This window comes from Ursus maritimus, unplaced genomic scaffold (assembly GCF_017311325.1).
Source record: "Ursus maritimus isolate PB19 unplaced genomic scaffold, ASM1731132v1 scaffold_6, whole genome shotgun sequence".
Classification (NCBI taxonomy): domain Eukaryota; kingdom Metazoa; phylum Chordata; class Mammalia; order Carnivora; family Ursidae; genus Ursus; species Ursus maritimus.
In genome coordinates this window covers 26,142,432-26,163,905 of record NW_024426774.1, presented here as the reverse complement: position 1 = coordinate 26,163,905, position 21,474 = coordinate 26,142,432, and the positions used below count along the sequence as shown (strand labels likewise).

The 21,474-nt window shown below is 41.7% G+C and overlaps 1 protein-coding gene across 4 annotated transcripts in view; it reads right to left on the bottom strand.

The window, feature by feature from the left end:
• Positions 1 to 21,474, bottom strand: part of LTBP1 (latent transforming growth factor beta binding protein 1) — a 228,609-nt gene that overhangs the window by 34,125 nt on the left and 173,010 nt on the right. For 2 of the 4 annotated variants that reach the window (XM_008700245.2, XM_008700247.2), the window contains exons 21-22: positions 12,357 to 12,482; positions 8,848 to 8,991 (exon numbers count right to left, since the gene is read on the bottom strand). In XM_008700245.2, coding sequence (XP_008698467.2) covers positions 8,848 to 8,991; positions 12,357 to 12,482 — 270 coding nt within the window. The remainder of the gene's footprint in view (positions 1 to 8,847; positions 8,992 to 12,356; positions 12,483 to 21,474) is intronic. The other 2 variants (XM_008700246.2, XM_008700248.2) reach the window with 1 other exon arrangement.

The window sequence follows — 21,474 nt, the reverse complement described above, 5'->3', positions numbered from 1 at the left end:
CGGTGAGAAGTCAGTTTCTGGACCTTTTACGTGTGTTTCTGAAGCGGGTTTTTACAAAGGCCCTTTCTTGTGACCCACAAAGTCCGCGAAGCAGACTGTATAGGTTATGAAGCACCCTCACCTTCCAGGAGAGACAATTTAGGTTGGGTCCAAAGTGTCATGCCTACTGCTTTCCCCAAACCTCTTCTTTGGGGCTCAGCTTCTCAGCATCTGAACTAGCATGAGTTTGTTTTGCTTTGCTCCTTTTCATTTCTTTCTCCTCTTTGAGACAAATGGGGACGGGACAGCAGATAATCCTTTCTAGTGGAGGGTGTAGCTATAAGGTCATATATGGGCCATCATGTTCCCTTGCTCGTGGGTTGAGTCATATGTGCCACTTATAAAGAGCACCTTCTAGAAACGCCTTCTCTCTTAGTTCATCAGAAAGAAGAGGATGTGGTGTTTATTTACAGGATTGTTTCCTTCTTTGGTCTAATCTTAGGTTTGCTGTTAGGTTGAGGAAATCTGGAACATTTTTCTAATTAAAGTGGACATGAGCATTTTAAATGGGCTTTTTAAGTGGGTTTTTGCTTTCAATTTCCATTTGCAATGTATTCTGAAGGCCTTTATGAGTTAATCCTCTTCATACCCTTCTGGGACAGTCAGGATTTTGACAATGACCAAAGAGTAACATCACAAATACTCGGATACAATGCCCTCAAATAAAACACCTTTCATAGTCTTCAAAAAGACATCAATTTATAAAACTGTAACTATGGTACTGTTCAGCAAATTACTTTCAACACAATCATTCATGAAACTTTAGTCCCCTTTTTTAAATTTTAAAATTAGTACAGACACTGATGTTTTACCCCAACTCATGTTTTTATGAGAAAATAATTTCTAGTGTAATATTCCAAGGAGTAAAAGAGAACTTGGAAATTCATTATCTTTCCTTTTTTTCCCCCTAGTTTTCTCTATCAAACACTTGCAAGATGAGAAGTGTGTGTGTGTGTGTGTGTGTGTGTGTGTGTGTGTTTGTGTGTGTTAAGTGGGATTCAGGAGAGAGCCATTGGTGAGTTTCAGAAAACAAGCACTGACAACAGGAAGGGCCTGGACAGGAAGGGACACAAGTAAAAAGGAAGACTGGAAACAGGGGCTAATTAACCTCAATGGCAAAGGTGTGAAAGTCAAAATGGAGATGGGAAAGCCAAGCACAAGAGAAAAAATATATGGGAGAAGATTCCTCCACACAGTTCCTGTCCTTAAAGAAGTTAGGCAGATGGGGAGTCCGGCGCTGACCTAAGCCATACTGCATATGGCAAAGCTACCATGGAAGGCTGCCTGGAGGAGGTGACATTTGAACCAACTACTTCAAAAATAAATTCTGAAAAATTGGACAGGAAATATGGTGTGACAGGGGTGAGGAGGAATAAAATGTACAACTGTCCGGAAGTCTGTGTGCGTAGAGCAGGGTGAGGGGAGAGGGGGTCTGCTGAAGGAGTTGGGAAAGGTGACCTGGAGAGCCTGAGGATGGGGTAGGAATGCAAGGTCATGGCAACAAGTGAAAGCTGAGTTCCTGACTCAGGTAGAGGACAAGGCCACTGTCTGCTGGAACAGTCCCCTCAGGGCCTCCGCTCAGAAGGCAGGCAATAAAAACTGGCCAGAGTGAAGGAAGGCTCTTTGTCTTTGTTTCTTTTTCTGGTGAAGAAATAGAAGAGAGTGGGAGAAGCGAGCCTGAGACAGGAACAGGCTGGGGTGAGTGGGGAAAAGAGAAAGCCTATGATTCATGAAGAAAGTACCGGAAACTGGGAAAGTCAGGGCAAAAGCTGGGTGACAAAGGAGCCTCCTGAAGGCAGAATGAAGCCCCACAGGAAAGAAAAATGGGTGTGACTCACTGAGGCGGGTGAGCAGGGCGCACATGTGGAGGCGGAGAAAAGAGCAGACTTCAGAGCAGCAAAAGCCCGGTCATGGTCATAGGGCACCTGGGATTGAGTCTCGCTTCTGGCTCCCTGCTCAGCGGGAAGACTGCTTCTCTCTCTGCCCCTCCCCCCAACTCATGCTTGTGCTTTCAAATAAATAAATAAGTCAACCAAATCTTAAAAAAAAAAAAAGTCCAGTCGCAACACTGACACGCAGGTGTCGTGAGGGCGTATGAAGATGACTGGGACAGTAAAGCCACATCTGACGTGACAGGTAAAATATCTGGAAATGGTTAAAAGGAAGTGTACAAACCCTTGGTCTTCAGGCCATATTTATGGCAGACACTAGGATCCCACGTGATTTCCAGGGCATCAGTGGGGTGTCTCCTGGAACCTCGAGAACACGAAATGGCTCATACACAGGCTGAGTCTGTCACTTGGACCCACTGCTATCAATTCATTCAAACGCGGACGTCTCTTTACTAAAAACTCAGATATTATTTTGGATACTAGATAGAGCAAGTAAAAAATTTCATAAAAGTAAAAGCACGGTTTGGTAAATTCTTCTATCCTCTCTGAATGTGAGAAGAAACCTGACCCAACTTTTTTTTTTCTCCCCCAAACAAATGAGCCTATTTTCCTTAGACTTACCTACATTTATGGTATAGATCCATTACAAATACACAAGAAGACCTCAGGAGTTTTATGGCATTTTACAATGTTTGCATTTTAAATACTGTGCTCTCACTGTCTTTAATTTTTTTTCCTACAGAAGGTCTTTTCTTTGAATCAGAAATTATTTTTAAAAAACTTTTTCAACGTTAATTTATTTTACAGGTTAACGAAACACATTAAAAAAAAACCCTACTCCGCCAAATATAACAGTTGAATGATATTATATGTGGTTTCCTGCCTTTAAAAAATATGTACATACATAAAACCTATAGCGGACCTACCTCTCTAGGAAGAGAACAAGAATGCTGTCTGAGTTCAATTGTCAGAACCGTGAGGATGATTTGCTCGTGCCCCTTGACAGCAGGGAAACTCTTTTTCTTCTGTTCCACTTGTTACTTAACTAAGCATAGAGAGAAACCATCCCCCCTATACAGAAGTATAAATAGATAATTCCTCATTCAAGTATGCCCCCCCTTATCTCTGACAAAATGAGTAACTATTTTAATTCTATAGAACTAGCTGGGAGTGAGATAGTGAGATACGAGGGGATATGCTCTCAAATGTCGACAGGCAATTTGATTCAAGAGTTCCTGAGTGCCTGCCACAGGTCAGGCACCATGCGTGCTAAGCAGTGAGCAAGGTTACAGGGGATGCAAAAAAGGAGTAAGACAGAGTATCAATCAGTGTCCTGTTGCCCTGCTGATGGATTTGAACTTTGGGTGGATTTGATGCTGTAGACAGCAGTAAGCAGTTGAAGCTTGTTGGGATAAGCACCGGGGGTTGTACATGGGTGATGAATAACTAAATTCTATACCTGAAACTAGCGTGCACTGTATGTTAACTCACTGGAATTTAAATTACAACTCGGAAGGAAAAAAACAGTAAAACCAGACTCATGTTTTGCAAACATCAACTGTTGACAACTGCAAGGAGCAGGGATTGATGGGAGAGGCTGGAGGGAAGTCAGAAGGTTACTGCCACGGTCCAGGTAAGTGATGCTGAGGGACTGGTCCGTAGGAGGGAGGAGCGGGGAGAGCTTTGAAGGACACTGTGGAGGTAGAACTGGCAGGATGTTATGAGGGCCTGGATGAATGGTGAGAAAAATTAAGGTATGATGATGTCAGGATTTCCAGTACTGATGTTTGGCAATTAACGAGTGAACACAGGTTGGAGAAGGAATGGTAAAGAATTTGGTTTTGGATAATTTCGGGCAGATTCCCTTACAAGACACCCTGGGAGAAAGGTTCAATAATAGGCAGCTGGAAATAGGAGTGCGGCCCCAAGGAGAGAGGAGGAGGCAGAAGATATTTACTTGGCAGCGCGTACCATGTAAGTAATAGTTGACTCAGAGAAGAGGATTAAATATCCCCAGAGAAGAATAGAGAGTAAAAAGAGGCCTGAACATGCAACTCCCCAGGACATTATTATTTAAGGAATGGGCAACAGAAGAAGAGTCTGGGAATGAGAAAAAAAAGACCAGAGCAAGAGGAAGGAGGATACAGGGAAGACGAATGTCCTGAAATCAATCAAAGGCAAAAGAAGGGGGAGGGAAGATGGAAAACCACTGTCAATGGTTTCATGGGGAGCGAGCAGTGAGACTAATGGCTTTAGCACGTAGGAGCTCACCGTGGACCCAAGGGAAAGGTGCTTCATGCAGGTGAAAGAGCATGAGCCCCGGATCAAAGGGGAGACAGTCCTGTGGAGGCAGGTGGAGCATGGATGTCCCCAGTAAGAATCTGGAGATCAGTGCGGTGACAGAGACCATCCCTGGATGGTGGCACTGCAGGGGACTTTCATTTTTGATCTATTTTTGTATTTGCCGATTTCTGAGAAGAATGCACATTACTTTAATAATGAAAACAAAACAAAGAAATGAAGTGAAAAGGAAGCCAACTTTTAGAAGAATTTGGTGTCATGGGGTCCTCAGCCTTGAGAAGTGGAGTGGTGAAGTGGAAAAGATCTCAGAGTTGGGTTCCTGGCTGGTATTAGCCAAAGGATCCCAAGGAGAACATTTAGAACTTCTCTCTAGGCCTTGGCTTCCTTACACATAAATACAGGAGCTGGGCTTAGAAAACCATGAAGGTGCTTCCTTGTTGTAGAAGCCTAGGCCCTAGCTTGTGACGTGAGCATAAGCTCTCAAATACATTAGCGAAAAATGGTATTTAAGGAAACCCTGAAATGAACTCTGTAAAGAACAATTAAATTATAATGCAAATTATGACTCCAATTTTTTTTTTTAATTTCTGATGTTGCTTATTTGCTTTTCTTCAAGTGAGGAACACCTGTCTCGATGATAACATACATCTTTTTGTGTTCTTTTCCTTATACCTTCTGTTTAAAAAATAAAACCCAGTTCCTACCCCAGAGTCTCCTCTGTGCACCAATCAAGACACAGAACAGCATTTTGTGGGTAAGGCCTGAGGACTGCAGTTGCCAAGACTACATATTTACTGCTTCCTTTAGAGTGCCCAAGGACATAAAGTTTTTATTGAGCAATTATCACAGGCACTGAGGCTATATTTCATATGCATACCCTCTTATATGTGATGAGTGGCGTGGACATTTTTTAGTTATTTCTGTGGCAGGTGCTTTTAGGCTATGTACAGCAACGTAAATTAGTGGCCAAAGGCCCAGGCAGCGAAAACCATTATGCCAGACCTAAAAAAAATTAGGTGGGAGCCAAGAAGTAGTTTAGAAACAAAAATCCTAGGACATGAAAATTCGAAAGTACCTTACAGGCAACCTGGCACGATATCCTACTGGAAGTGGGTGCCCTTCGACCCACGGGTATCCCACCTGTTCTGGGATACCTCCAGGGAAACACCCACAAATTCACGACTGTGATCTGCTGTCTCTAGTTATCAGACAAATCTGCATACTGATCTGAAGTCTGCCTTCCTGACATCCACACCTCAGTTCCAGTTCTGTCCTCAGTATGATTCCGAGACAGGTTATTTGCTACTGCTCATTGCTAGAATACCCTCTGTTTGGGGAAACTTCACAGCCAAGTAACCATGTTACAGCCTGTATTGCAAATTCGTTTTTCCTTTCTGAATTACTTTTCAGGAAGGATGAGATCTGAGCTGCTGGTCTACCATATAAAGAATGCTATTAATCTGAATCCTTGTTAAAAACTTTCACTTAAATTTGGTACACCACGTTTTGTTCTATGTAACAGCAGATCTTTTGACTGGAGTAGGAGACAAACTCTTTTAAGTGGCCACCATTTAACCAACCTGTTGCATTAACCCATGTTCTCTCGCCCTCTGAAAAGCACCGTGGGCAATGTCCACAGCAGGTAGAAAGCTCCCAGCCAGTCGGCTGCTCTCGGGTTGGAGCACACCCTTCTGTTCTCACATGTTGAGCAGGATGCTGACCAAGACTCGGCTGTGTTTATCCTCAAAACTTCTGCACCAGTGTATTAATTGTTGTAATTACCTAACTAAACAGTATACAAATCAATAAAATATGCATTAAGAAGAGTTGTTTTTAGAACAAGTTCAAGGTTTGGAAAGACTAAAGTTGATTCAGTAAAAACAAAGCTATCAAATTAGGTGTGGATAAGACAACTGTAAAAAAAATTGAGAAAAACTATAAAAATCTAGAGGGATTTTACACTCATTTACTTCGCAAAGGCCTTTAAATTCTTACTCCCTTTAAAGTGGGTGGTGTTGATCATGCATCATAGAGTTTATGCAGGACAAGACATGCAGGACTCTAAGAGTGGACTTCTATTCTAAGAAGATTGGCAAATGAGTGTTCCTTTACATGCTTTAAGTTAAAATTTAAATATTTAAAAAGGATACTATCTTTTTTAGGATTTCCAGCTTCAATCACCTTTTTAAATAGCAGATCAATTACTGGCTCTGATGAAGTCAGGGGGAGAAATCTCCTCCCGCAGTGATAGCTGGCCTGTCTCTCAGGACCCTGACAGAGAATTGCTCAGATGAAGATGTCATCATAGACAATCTTAAGACTGCATATCATCAGTTAAAGTTTGCCAAGAACTATGCAAATTGAGGTAGAATAGTCAGAGTTGCCAGGAACTATATAAATTAGTCAGATTATACTGACACGGACCAATAAAAACAACTGGGTATGTACAATAGTTAGCAAAAGCCAGAGAACTATGGGGGGAAATGTGTAAGAAACCATAAATGGAAAGATTAGATATAAAGTTCAGAGGAAAAGAAACTATGGATCCATTGGCAGACAAGATTTATGAAGCTGAGTGTTCAAAATGAAGTTTTTTAAAAAACACAGGGGAGTACTTAGTGAACTCTGACTGGGAGAACTTTCCAGAAAGAGTTAGTCAGTCACTGAGAGAGCAACAACACTAAGGGAGGAAAAAAGCAAAGCAAGTGTGAGGGACTTTGTTACAGAAAAACTTAAAAATAGGAGATGAGGAACAAGGCTTACAAAATGAATCACTGTAAAGTTTTAAGAAGCAGTTGATAATGAATTACTCCAGCTCCCCCAAATGGTTCAGATGGTCTCACGATCCTATTAAGGTACCATTAATCTCTAAAAAAGAAATGAGCAAGTTTAGGATCTCAGACATGTACCTCATTCAAATCTATGTGAAGTGAATGAACCATTCTTCTATGTTGCTAAAACATTCTTCCAAAAAAAAAAAAAAAAACTATCTAAAAAAAAATAGTTAAAAGGTCCACCATTTCAGAACAGATTCTAAAAAGATGGGAAATAGGTATCACTTCAGTGTTTGGATTGTAGCTTACTTCCTATAGTACTCTGCCATTAACTTTGACATATAGGATTTTTAAAAAATTCATATAATTCTGTGAGGTAAATATAACCTTTCTATTTTATAAGTGAGAAAATAAAACTCATAAAAGGTGAATGATATGCCACACAGCTGGAAAAGAGCAGACCACCATGGTCATTCCAATTCAAAGTATTAGAAGAATTTGGAAAACAAAGGAAAAAGCTTACATTTCCATTAATTCCAACAATTATCTTTTCACATGTCTTCTCTTCTTCCTTCCCACCACAGACTGTAATCGTTTGAAGAGCTTGCTTTGTCACTCAACATTGTACCACACATATTTGACTACCTAAACTTCATATGAATCATTAGTGACTGTACGATATTATGATCTGTGAGTGACTTCAGTCAAAATAATACTGTTGGGTGAGGTGCTCCTTGACAGAACCAAAGACAAATAAGAAAAAGATAGTTACTTAACCAATCCTTTTATGGGCCAGCCAGGTTTTTGATTGTGTGCTTGTTTTTGCTATTACAGGAACAAGTGAGATGAAAAGTCTTTTCTCTTTGGCTCATGTGTCACAGTGGTGTTCACTGGAAGGCAGAGCAACACCTCCCTCCAAAAACACTTCATCTCGTCCCCTTCACAGACAGTGTTTCTGAATTACCGTCTTGTGTAATTCAGCACCCTTCTCCTTTCTATATTTAATAATCAAGAAGAATATGTGTAGGGGAAAATATTTTTACATTTTATTCCCTATTACTTGCAAAGATGGTTATTTCACACAGAATAAGTGCACCCTGTTGAGAAGTAGTGAGAGCTCTCTTAGAAGCATGGATACAATCACCGAGATTGAGCAAGAAAGTCAAATGGCCAATGTTTCATTTTATTTGGCTCTCAAATGACCATTTGGTCTTTTGCTTTCCTTAAAATACAACCAAGCTATAGCTACGTGGCACAAACTAAAAGAGTGATCTGGAAGTTGATTAATTTATCTGGAAAACCATCAGCTCTCCATTTCAATTCGTGCCATGACGACACAGACTAAATCAAATTTTAAACGAATGCAAACACAGCCACTCTCTGGGCCAATTTCTGAAAAAACACCTTAACTCTTCCAAGTGGAAGTCTTTGTAGATCCTGAGAGGCCTATATGTTGCTTTTAATTTAGAGAAGTGTCAAGATACGTTTCTCCAAGGGCCAAGAAAGAAAGATTATGCAACCTAATGAGATGATGCCATATTAAACCCTGAGCTGAGGGCTCTCTGAGTTGTAAGCAATTCCCAGCGAATGTTCTCATCATTTTGGATCCTTTACCCTACACATGGCGTCTCTGGGTTGGAAAGCACGACGGAGGCCATCTAGCTCAAAGAGTCATCACTGACCACATCCTAATTCACTGATAAGGCAGGCTCAGAAAGAGCATGGAAGCTTCCAGAGACAGCAGTGTGCCAGGACACTTGATTATCCCTTACCTCACTCCCAGAGTGTGTGGCTCGAACCTGTGCAGGTACAAGTCCCCAAGAGGAGCCCCAGTGACTTACCTCCCGAGGCCCGGGAGCGGCACTGCCCGGTCATGGGGCTGTACTCCTGGTTTTCGTCAGCACACACACAGAGGAATGATCCTTCCACGTTCTCACAGAAGGCTTCACCACACACCCCACTGAGCAGCTCACACTCGTTCACATCTGCAAAAGGGAACACAGATGAAGTCAGATGCGTGCCTCCCTCCTGACAGCTGTTTCACCAGCTGTACCAGGGCTAGTGGTGTCTGCTGGTCACAAATGGTCCCCAGTGAGCACTCAAACCCTTCTACTACTTTCTGGGGAAGGGCCTCCTCAAGGCTGGGCTGCACAGTTCTGTTTGTGTAAAAGGACCATGAAAACACAAACTTAAGTTTCCACATTCCAATTCCACTTTAGGGAGGGCCCTGGGATGGTACTGCAAGCAGCGTGTGTACACCCTGACCATTTAATTCTCTCTTCCTTGACTTTTTGACATAATGAGGCCTTAAAACACGTGACAGTCCACTCTCACTTTTGCATTCAAGGAAAATTAGCAAAACCTGGCACTTCAGAAACAATAACCTTTCTTACATTCATTACAAAATTGTTTTCAAACTATCCATATACCTGAAAACACAGTTTAGTAGCCAAAACGTCCATACTTTAACAACCAGAAGTGAGGCTGTGTATACCTTTGGGAAATGAAGGAAAGACCCCTGTAAATACTCACCAGGTTACATTAATCATTCACATGAAACAAACTATTCCAGTAACTTATCACTGGCTGAGCCTTTAAAAATTCTGTGGGCGTTTCACAGTGTCATTTCTATTTTGCTAAGTGTTTTTCATCTGTACTTTATACTTAATTAAAACAAAGCCCAGAAATCTACTAATGAGTACATTTTATTCAATATTATGCAAGCACATAGCCCTAAAAAGGGCTAATTCTAATGTTTGACCTTGCCCAATACATGGGTCTCGTCCAAAGAAATTTTATTAAGGAATGCTCAGTTCAGCAAAGTACTTGACTTTACATCTGAAATGCTCATGTATTTTATGCATTAAACATGTACAAACATCAGCTCTTATGAGCACACTCTGATATGGTTTATACAAAGTTAAATATTTGAGCAATTATCCAAATCATTCAGGGGAAAAAAATCTTATTTTCACCTGCTATCCCCAGTTAATCGGACAAAAAGTTTATGTATCTTAACTTATTTGGATAATTACCTCAGTTTTCCGTTTCACTTTGTATATAAACAGATATAAACTTAATGAGCTGGGTTTTGCTTATGAAAAGGTATTATAACATGAAGGAAAGCAGAGAGTTGGCATATTTAATCAACCCAGACAGTCATAATTTAGACCAGAAAAACTGACTTTAGAAATTTGCCAGTTCACATTTATCAATTTGGTAAATCTCAAAGGGAACTTTCTACTTTCTAACTTGTATTATTTACATGACTCTTGGTATCTCTCCTATGAGAATGAATGTACTCAATCAAAAAGTACTTTCTAGTTCACTTCTGCGGGCCAGGCACTGGGGAAACAATGATGATGCAGGTGGGCCCAACTCCTGCCTTCACAGAGCTTATCGTCGAGCCAGGGAAAACAGCCAGATGACCTCACAGGCCATAAGTGCTAAGAATGAAAAGTGCAAGGAAAGCATGGAACAGTGGACCTTCAGGGAAGGGGTGGGTTAGGGAAATGATATTGGAGCCAAGTTCCACCTGAAGGATGAGTAGGTGACAAGAAGCAGAGGTGGCAGGGGGCTGGCAGGGGGTTGGGGGGGGCAGGTGCAGGCAGGGTCCAGGTAGAGGAAACAGCGTGGCCAAAGTTTGGTCTCAGGCCTGATTCAACTCTTTATTTCTACAGAATGCCCAGCATGAAGTGCATATAGCAGGCGCTCAGTTTAAATTTTTGAAAGAGTGAATAAACAGATGAAAGGACACCTGTTGAGTTTGGTAAAATGATAACAAATATCCTTCCTCTAAGGGTGGTGTTTTGTGGGCTGAAACAGAGTATCAAGATGGGTCTGATGTGCTCATCTGACTGGTTAGAAGTGAACCTCAATCAGGGGCTCAGGAGCTGATATGGAGTCAGGCGGGACACCTGATAGCTCAACAGGTAACAGTTAAAATCTGCTGTGCACCTACAAGAGGCAAACCGTGAGTCCCAGCCAGGGCAGAGAGACAAAGTTCTCAACCACAGGCTCTTGAGGCCTCGGAGAAGGCAGCTGCAGGCCGTCTACACCCCCAAGTTTGTAAGTACTATAACTGAATCCACTGAAGGTATTCTGGAAGCAGGAGGAGGGGTCAGCACCGAGCTGGAGAGAGAAAGATGGAGCAGGGATAGCACCTGGGAGCACGGGGGCAGTCCTCAGGAGGCAGTGGGATGCATCCCTACTCAGGCAAGGGGAGACTGCGAAGATACTTCCAGCAGAAGGAGCAACCAACAGCCAAATCACTGCACAGCTCTGTGAGCAGCCACAAGCAATTTTATGTCCCTGGAGCGTACAAGGTGAAGGAGGTGCTGAGGCTGAGAAGAGGGGACCAGGTCACATGACCTGTTTAATCAAAATATTTAGATAATTTTTATTGCCTGCATTTTAGTGCAAAGGAGACTAAAGCAGGAATTGGAACCAGCAACTATGACATGTTATAGTTGGTATATATGTTAGTATATATGTTAGTATAGAAGTGGTGACTATTCAAGGGGGGGGGGATTTCATCACTAAACCCCCAAATCGATTTTGCTTTCCCTGTTTCATCTGGACGGGAAATGAATTAATGCTTTGAATTGCAAATGTTCAAACTCAGAAGTTACGGACTCCCCCTGAGACGGTGTCTGCTATGAAATGAACAGAGTAAGAGTAAACAAAAAAACCTCGTTATCTGGGATGTTGTGAATTTAATAACCTTTCTTCTTTCCCAGTTCATGACTCTCATTGCAAATGTTTCATAATGCATTTAATTTAAAGAAATCACAGCTGATCAGAAAATGAAATATAAAATGTGTTGTCTATAGGAGCATGCGTTGGGCCCTGTTCTAGGACATCTGATGATATTCAAGATGCCTTCCAGCTCCGTCAATCCCAGACAGACTGAAGAAATATAGTTGCACAATCCAAAGCATCATTTTACGGGTGTCATTCCTGGAAAATGAAACTCCTGCCAACACTTTTCCTTAAATGCACTGCCTAAGGAGGTACATCTTGAAGACAGACAAGCCACACCACACACCAGACTATTTCCTGTGCAAGAGGAACGCTGCAGAACGGCTCCGTATCCACAGCTCAGAGTTTAAACAGATGTTCTTTTTTAATATACATGAAATTCAACGTTCTTCTTCTCTATTTCTTAATGTCCTGAATAATCTCAGAAGCCATCTTTCTGCATATCCCCAAACTGTGTGCCAAAAATTGAATGAGGATGAAATTCTATCCAAATTACCTTGCTTACAATCTCTCCTGCTCTTGATAACTCTGATTGCATTTCAATAGGGAGGACGTGAAACATGCTGTGGAAAGAAATCTAAACACTCACCCACACACCCTTGCCCATCCTGTGGGGCCTGAAAGCCCTGATAACAGAGGCAGCGGAAGGAGCCAGCCGTATTGTCACAAAACCCGTGACTGTCACAAACAGTGTTGTTTACACATTCATCAATATCTGCAAAAAAGACATTTAACATCAGACACAAAACACAGACTGACAAACACCAGATATTAATGGATAGACAGAGGTGCTCAACACACCTTGATTAGCATGAGATGATCATGTTTACACAGAATGAACTTCTAAAACATTTTACATATAAATAAAATGTTTTGATGAAAATGCCTTCATAGACAAACGCTGGGCACTGTGAGAAAACATTTACTTTTCCTCAGGAAATGTTTTCGAACAGAAAGAGCTGCTGTAATCGCCACAGTCAGTGTTTTCTGCCTGCTTCCAACCCTTTATTTCCAAGGAGAGTATCTTCTCCTACTGGGGAAACCCATGGAAGTATTTTCACCTTTCTGGATCATGGTCAATGCTCACAGTTCTTTCTGCAAAGGTGGCTCACTCAACCCTATAGATAACCTTGGGCAAATCTCAACAGCATTCCCGGGGGAGAGGACAGTAGGAGAGGGGGGAGGTGGAGGAGGAGGAGGAGGAGGGAGGAGACAGAGAATCTGATGAGTTCAGCAGCATACCCAGCCAGTCTGACTTATTCACAAGAGAAGACTTCCTGTCACCAAGTTATAGCCACTCAAGGTCCTAAATGTCAGTGCTGCTCCCACTGGTTAGCCAGTGGCCGCCTGGTAAATTCATTGTGTTCTCTATAAACTTGATGATAGTGGTCCTATGCCTTTTTTTCCCAATAAAAATGTTCTCATAAAAGTGATGTCTCGATTATGAAGTTACAAGCAGACTTTTAGATATACTTCTTTATCCTTACAGTGACTAAGTGACTTCGCCTTTTTGTTCCCCTTCCCCTTTTGCTGGTCTCCTGCCACACTGCACGCTTTCATCTGTCAGATTCTGTCCTCATTGCCTCTGGATTACATGCTCCCCAAATACAGGTTTTTGGAGAAACAATTAAGAAAATGCAATTACTGCATCCAAATACATGGGAAGATAACAAATTATTTTCAAAAAATGGCAAGTTAAGTAGCCCTTGACAGAATTTAGTTTGGAGGAGTTAATAAAACGGAACTTTCCTCTTCCTCAATTTTTTTAAAAGTTTTATTTATTTAAGCAATCCCTACACCCAACATGGGGGTCAAACTCACGACCCCAAGGATCAAGAGTCACACGCTCTTGAGCCAGACAGGCAGCCCTGCTCCTTCTAAATTTTTTGATGTCGAGTCAGGAATCTTTCCAGAAGAAAAAGAACACACTGATGATTTGGTAGCTGTCTCAATTCCCTTCCTAATTTTCCAACATAATCAAGCGTAAGTTCAGAGACTGTTGCACTTCTGAATTGTAAACTATGAGTGACTACACCCTTTTCTTACTTTTCTCCACTCAAACAAAACTGCCCCTTTTCAAGGCCGGGCTTTTTCCCTCCCAGTCTCTCCTCCCTCGAGTCCTACCTGCTCATCCTTCTCTAGCTTCCTCAGTTACTCTTCCCTTCACTGACTTCAAACATGCTAAAATCTCTTGGAAAAGCATTCACTTCACTATGTCACCTACTGTGCTTTTCCATCCATTCTACTGTTGCAAAATGTCTCAGAAGAACTATCTACAGGCATTGCCTTTGTTCCCCCACGTACCTCATCAGTGAAAAAAAATACTAGTAACCATACTATACTAGTAACATTGGTATGTTCCTAAAACTACTGTGAGGACTCAACAAAATCACATGTATAAAGTACTTGAACATTGCCTGGCATGTGACATGGGAAGCCTACAATATGGACCAACCATTAGTATTAGCATTATTCCTTCCCCTGTTCCTTCTTGACTACAAACTCACTTTCTCACTCTTTATTCCATGAAGCTCCTCTGAGAAAGGCCACCAATGGCTGACCTGTTTGTAAATTTGATGATCATTTTCCAGTCAGCCACCATCATCCTTGACCTCCAAGGCGGGCCAACTCCCTCCTTGAACTCTCTCTTTCCACATCCCACGACAGAGTATTATTCTTGTTCAACTTTAAACCATGTTGGCCGGCCCTCATCCTTTTGCAGCCTGAAGATGGGCTCTGCCAGGGCTCGGGCCTCCCTGGGACCTGCTGCTTCCTCAGTGCTGCCCTGTCCCACCCTTTCCAGACAATCTCGACTTCAATTACCACAGTCCTCGGAATGAACCCCAAAGCTTCATGTCCAGCCAGGATCCTTCTTATTCTTAATCATTTCCATTTCATCTTCTGCTCTAATCTCAAACTTATCAAGCATGAAACCAAATTCACTGTATTCTTCCTAAACCACACTTCCTGAGCTTACTGACAAATCTCTCTTATTTCTGTCCTTTTTTGCCTCTCCTACCTCAACTTGAACCAAAAACTCAATGACATTATTTCACATCAGAAAAACTGTCCCCTGCAACATCGAACACAAAGATGACATGCAGTAAATCTGTTCTGATGGATTTCCAATGTCAGCATAAGGCTACAATTTATTTACTGATCACAACCATGAGAGCAGTAACTACATAGGATCGTCAAATCACTTAACACAGGCCACTACTAATTTTAGACTTATGGAAATGGGTATTTGTCTAAGAGATTATTCACTGAGCCACAAGATTTAAAGGCTGGAAAGAAACTCAGAAATGCTTCAAATTACCAATTACATACTGATGATATCCCAGTCTTTCTCAAAGGTTGACCTCTGGCCTTTAAAACCATTTATCTGATACTATGGGACGGGCTCATAATAAATGAACTTACTATCACCCTCCTCCTCACCTCACCTCCATTTCTCCTATATTCTCTTCATCAGAGACTCCAACCAGTCACTGTAGCTAGAAATCTGAGGGCATGCTTCCCTCTCTTCTCTGTCCTGTCCCTCCCCTATCATACCCTCTTATCTGTCTTCCTCATGCTCCTCACACTCCTTATCCCCAGTCTTGCCTCCCTCCCTCTAATCCATTCTCCACCAACTGCAAACCTGTCAGTGACACTCCCTTGTACAGAAAAATCAGTATCTCTTCTTGGCTGGAGGACACCAACCACTCTCCTTGGCAGAGCACAGAGTACCCTTCCTCCTCAGGCTCCTGGCTAAACATTCAGCCAGAGTTCTTAGCCAACATTTCCTTCCCAGTTTATGTCCCAGCCGTCTCAGTATACCAGAGTTCTTGAAAACCCTATGGTCTTTGATTTCTCACTGACTTGGAACCCTCCACTCCCTCCCTCCACTAGAAAGTATCTCCATTATTTGCTTTACTCAGAAACTCCTCCTGGCCCATCAGGAGTCAGCCCAAGGGACACCTCCCAAGTGTCAGACTTCAGGGTCCCTCCTCTCTCCTCCCAGAGTATTTTGCGCCATTGCTGTACCCCTCAGGACCACTGTTTGGGGTGGAGAACCTCCATCTGAATCTCACCAGCAACTTAGCTCCCTGCTAAAATGAGACGGCAAAGAAGGAGGAAGAAAAACCAGTGCTGAAAATCTGGCTTCTTTTCAGTCCAGACTCTTACAGTAATATCTCTTGCTTTCCTTGTCGTTAATTCTGTGAAGTCACAGAAGATGATGATTTCGTGTTAATGACCACCAGCTCAGGAACTGAGAAACTGACCTTAAGGTGAACAAGTCCTGAGACGGTTATGAATTACTGGGCGTCATGCAGTCTCAGACTTAATGTACCAGTGATTAACACAGAAAGTTTAGATGAGCAATATTTTGGATTTGAATGAATAGGAAAAAATAACGTGGAATGCCTGCTGGAGACTAGCTCTTCAACAACTCATATTTCATGAAAATGATATACTGTAACTCTCAGCAGTTTCATGTTTTCAACAATGAGGTAAGGTAACAGCTGAACAAAGGGACAACATTCCTTTTACTTCTCTAATGACATGTATAAAACAACATTATTTCATTAGAATTGTCTTTGATGATCTGAGTACTGAGATATTTTTCCACTGTTAGTCCTGTCTATAAAGTTCTGAGACCTGCTATAATTAAGATCAACTCTATAAAAATAAAACTAAATGCAAGAACATTTATTATTATGTGAGAATAAAAGCCCTACCAAGATACAAGTGTCATTAAATGGACAAGTGAATGCCACCTTGTTTTGTTGAAGGTGATTTCTAAATATGAAACTCCATTCTGAATGATGCTAATATGACAGGCTTTTTCTTTGTTTAATGAAGGGGTCATTCTATTAGATTACTAAAACCAGTTTTGCTTAGGCATCTGGTAGAGCCATGCATGACATTATCACCAGCCATACTGTCTCCCAGATGAGTGACGAAGAAATGACTTTCCAGAAATCTCTCAGTTGGCAACCCAGATGAATTAGTTATGCTCGTGTAAGATTGCTGATTTCTCATGCAAGTTTTTTGCTGTTAATATTTTATAGAGCAAGGCAGATATATGTATTATGGGTATGGACATAAATTAAAGGAAGAATTACACAGACCAGGAATAGTGGGTCACTGATATGAATTCTCTAATAACAAGATTAATATAACCATCAGAAAGCGAAATAGGGCATCATTCTGGATAACTGGAACCACCAGTGGCTCATTTTTTAAACTGTTTTTTTATTACTTTATGTTAGTCACCATACAGTACATCCCTGGTTTCTGATGTAATGTTCGATGATTCATTAGTTGCGTATAACACCCAGTGCACCATGCAATATGTGCCCTCCTTACTACCCATCACCAGTCTATCCCATTCCCCCACCCCCCTCCCCTCTGAAGCCCTCAGTTTGTTTCTCAGAGTCCATAGTCTCTCATGCTTCCTTCCCCCTTCTGATTATCCCCCCTTTCTTTATCCCTTTCTTCCCCTACCGATCTTCCTAGTTCTTATGTTCCATAGATGAGAGAAATCATAAAATTGTCTTTCTCTGCTTGACTCATTTCACTTAGCATTATCTCCTCCAGTGCTGTCCATGTTGCAGCAAATGTTGAGAAACTGTTCTTATTGATAGCTGAGTAATATTCCATTGTATATATGGACCACAACTTCTTTTTTTTTTTTTTAAGATTTTATTTATTTATTTGACAGAGACAGAGACAGCCAGCGAGAGAGGGAACACAAGCAGGGGGAGTGGGAGAGGAAGAAGCAGGCTCATAGCAGAGGAGCCTGATGCAGGGCTCGATCCCACAACGCCAGGATCACGCCCTGAGCCGAAGGCAGACGCTTAACCGCTGTGCCACCCAGGCGCCCCGGACCACAACTTCTTAATCCAGTCATCTGTTGAAGGTCATCTCGGTTCATTCCACGATTTAGCTATTGTGGACAATGCTGCTATGAACATTGGGGTGCATATGGCCCTTCTCTTCACTACGTCTGTATCTTTGGGGTAAATAACCAGTAGTGCAACGGCTGGATCATAGGGTCGCTCAATTTTTAACTTTTTAAGGGACCTCCATACTGTTTTCCAGAGTGGCTGTACCAACCTGCATTCCCACCAACAATGTAGGAGGGATCCCCTTTCTCCACATCCTCTCCAGCAATTGTTGTTTCTTGCCTTGTCAATTTTTTGCCGTTCTAACTGATGTAAGGTGGTATCTTAGTGTGGTTTTGATTTGAATTTCCCTGATGGCTCATGATTTTGAACATTTTTTCATGTGTCTGTTAGCCATTTGTATGTCATCATTGGAAAAGTGTCTGTTCATATCTTCTGCCCATTTTATGATTTGTTTATTTGTTTCTCGCGTATTGAGTTTGAGAAGTTCTTTGTAGATCTTGGATCAGTCTTTTATCTGTAGCATCATTTGCAAATATATTCTCCCATTCCGTGGGCTGCCTCTTAGTTTTTTTGACTGTTTCCTTGGCTGTGCAGAAGCTTTGTATCTTGATGAAGTCCCACAAGTTCATTTTTTCTTTTGTTTCTCTTGCCTTTGGAGATGTGTCATGAAAAAAGTTGCTGTGGCTGATGTCAAAGAGGTTGCTGCCTATGTTCTCCTCTAGGATTTTGATGGATTCCTGTCTCCCATCAAGGTCTTTCATCCATTTGGAGTTTATCTTTGTGTATGGTGTGAGAGAGTGGTCAAGTTTCATTCTTTTGCATGTAGCTGTCTTTTTTCCACTGGATGTTTTTTCCTGCTTTATCAAAGATTAGTTGCCCAAAGAGCCGAGGGTCCAGTGGCTCATTTTTAAAGTAGCAATGCTATCAATGATTACACAGGCCCACATTTTGAAGGTCTTAGCTTTTGACCCATTTGGTAGATCTATTTTCCTTGCCTGTATGCTTTTTACTTGGTACATTTTCTCCACAGACCAAAGTTTTTCAAAACCTACTAATTATTATCAGGGACTTTACATCTAAGAGCAGAACTCCAACCACATTCCTCAAACTCTCAAATAAAGGTATAAGGCCAGATACTTGGCGTTGCCTTCTCACTCAGGTAAAGTGAACTATAAATTAAGGTGAAAGTATGGAAAAGAAGCGTGATTTTCTAAAAGGGATTGGGGTTTTGGGATAAGGCTTATTTACTCGTCAGAAAATTACAACTATGTTCAAAGACCTCAACAATGAAATTCCTAATAAAATGCCAATAATTTCATTAGGTTTTCTGTACTATATACCAAAAAGTATGGGTATGAGGAGAAAGGAGTATTTGTATATACTTTGTCAATGAAATGATTTGGTTTTCTTCCTCTCAGATACACCCTTCAGCTTCTTGTTCTGAACTAAGAAAAAAGAGCTTCTTTTTCTTTCTTAACATGTCCTACCTTTGTGTTGTTGATTTTCTTTTTCCTTATTCTGAGTAGGACATAACTACCTGTTGGAAGCAAAATCTCGCTAATGAGCCTCCTGCCGCTGCCAGCACACTCTAGTGAGGTGGATGACAGAAACTGAGTCCCATTTTTGGTAATGGATCATTCACAGGAAAATCTCCACAGCTGCATGGTTGAGAAGAAAAAGCCTTCCTGTCATCAAAACATTTTTATATGAATGATAGGGTTCATCTCAACTTGAGGGGACTTTGAAGATTATCCAGTTCAACCCCTTCATTTTAAGAACCAGAAAGCTGAGGGCTAGAGAGGCAAAGTAACTTGCCTCAAGGTTACCCCATCAGAGCTGGCAAAGGAAAAGAGCCCAGTGAAGGAACAACCTTCTGAATCTAAGTTTGTGGCTCTACCCATCCCAATGTCTTGCCTCCAACCGCAGCAATGGTTCTAAAAGACCAGTGCAAGAGGACGAGCAGAAACAAATGTCTATGAGTCCAACAAGTATATGGGCGTGTTTTCACTACAAAGATGTAAGTCAGGACACCCACTTTTCGACTTACCTCCTACTGACTTACAGTCAGTATGATTGGCATTAAACAAGGCTTGAACATCAAGTAGTAGCATACTTGAAACCTAAATACCCAAGGTACTGTATGTCCCGAAGAGGCTATATTTCTGGGAGACTCTTGCAAGAAAGGCCCATTGAGCACCAAGGGTGTTGCAGTCATGGAAAATCCCAGGACCATGTCTAGCACTAGTGCTCTCTGAATTTCTTCATAAAAAGGAATGACCCACTATTTCAGCCCAGGGCTTCCTGACCAACTGCAACTGGTTAAATATTTGGTGCCAGAATCTTAGGAAAATAAAGCCAAAAAAGTGTGGTGGTGGGGGGGCCTTACACTGGAAGGGATGTAGGGTTCCTGCTTCAGGGGAAATGTACCCCTCATACTTCTTACTGAAAGGAACGGAAGTTGACCAGGAGACAGTAAATCCCAGCCAAGAAGTGGGATTGAACAATGTTAAACCAGCTGCATAGCTGCCCAAAGGAATTTTAAAATGGCATGGCGGCTGGCCCAAAAGAGATTAAGGTCTCTCTCACAGCAGAGGAGAGAAGCCAGGATTAAACGGAAGAGGAGTGCAAGGCCTAAAGAAAAAAAATATAATTTAGCCAATAGGAAATTAAAAACTGGATTTGGAGATAGTCCAGACAATACAATAGGATATGGAAAGAGTCTTTAAAAGAAAAAGGTCCACTGAGGTCTGGCAACATCAACAAGGCTGAAGAATATGGGCCTTATGTGTTATGGAAAATAACTTTGTTCTGGGAAATGGGGATGTGCCAGAAAATAGCAAAACTACGTCCTTGTGCGGGGTTTGACTGCCACGCCATTGCCTGACAGAGAAGGGCAGGGGGGAGAAAACCTGGGGACCCTGATGATCACGAGTATGTTCTGAAAGCTAGTAGCCTAAAATAAGCAGCAAGAAATGACAGAGGTAGCAAATTACACTTCAAATCCAACTTTCTAGTACATAAATTCTAGAAAACATGGCTAGCCAATGAGAGATTATTTTCTGCCTAGTTTTGAAACCCACTACTTCAAAAAAGATTTACTTATTCTTCAAAAATTACCCAGAGCTGGCTCCCATTTGATTTCTAGAAACAGCTAGAAGTTCCAGAGAAAGTAAACCAAAATTTTGCCCTGATTTTAATCAATCATTATGTGGACAACATATATTCACCTCCCATAGTTAAAGACATCCTAATGAATACCACCCTAAAAATACAAACAGCATCTCAGTCCAAAAGCATGGGACTCAGTCTTTTTTTTTTTTTATTAAGATTTTATTTATTTATTTGACAGAGAGAGACAGCCAGAGAGAGAGGGAACACAAGCAGGGGGAGTAGGAGAGGAAGAATCAGGCTCCCAGCAGAGGAGCCTGATGTGGGGCTCGATCCCATAACACCAGGATCACGCCCTGAGCCGAAGCAGACGCTTAACAACTGAGCCACCTAGGCGCCCCGGGACTCAGTCTTGATTACCTCCCCACAATCCAATCATAACACTCTTCTGATTTTCTCTATTGGTTCTATCTCCATGCTCTCCCCTCCTCTCAACCTTATCGAGGGCTTCGCCATCTCTAACTGAATTCTCACAGTGGCATTCTAATGGGTTTTGTGCTTTCAGCCACTCCAAATCCATCCTCCATAATGAGAGAATGATTAACCTATTTAAACAGTCCAATCAAATAATGTTCTGTTTAGACCTCTTTGGGTTTTCTCCATGGATAATAGCAGAAAGGCCACTGACACATGTCTTCTGGA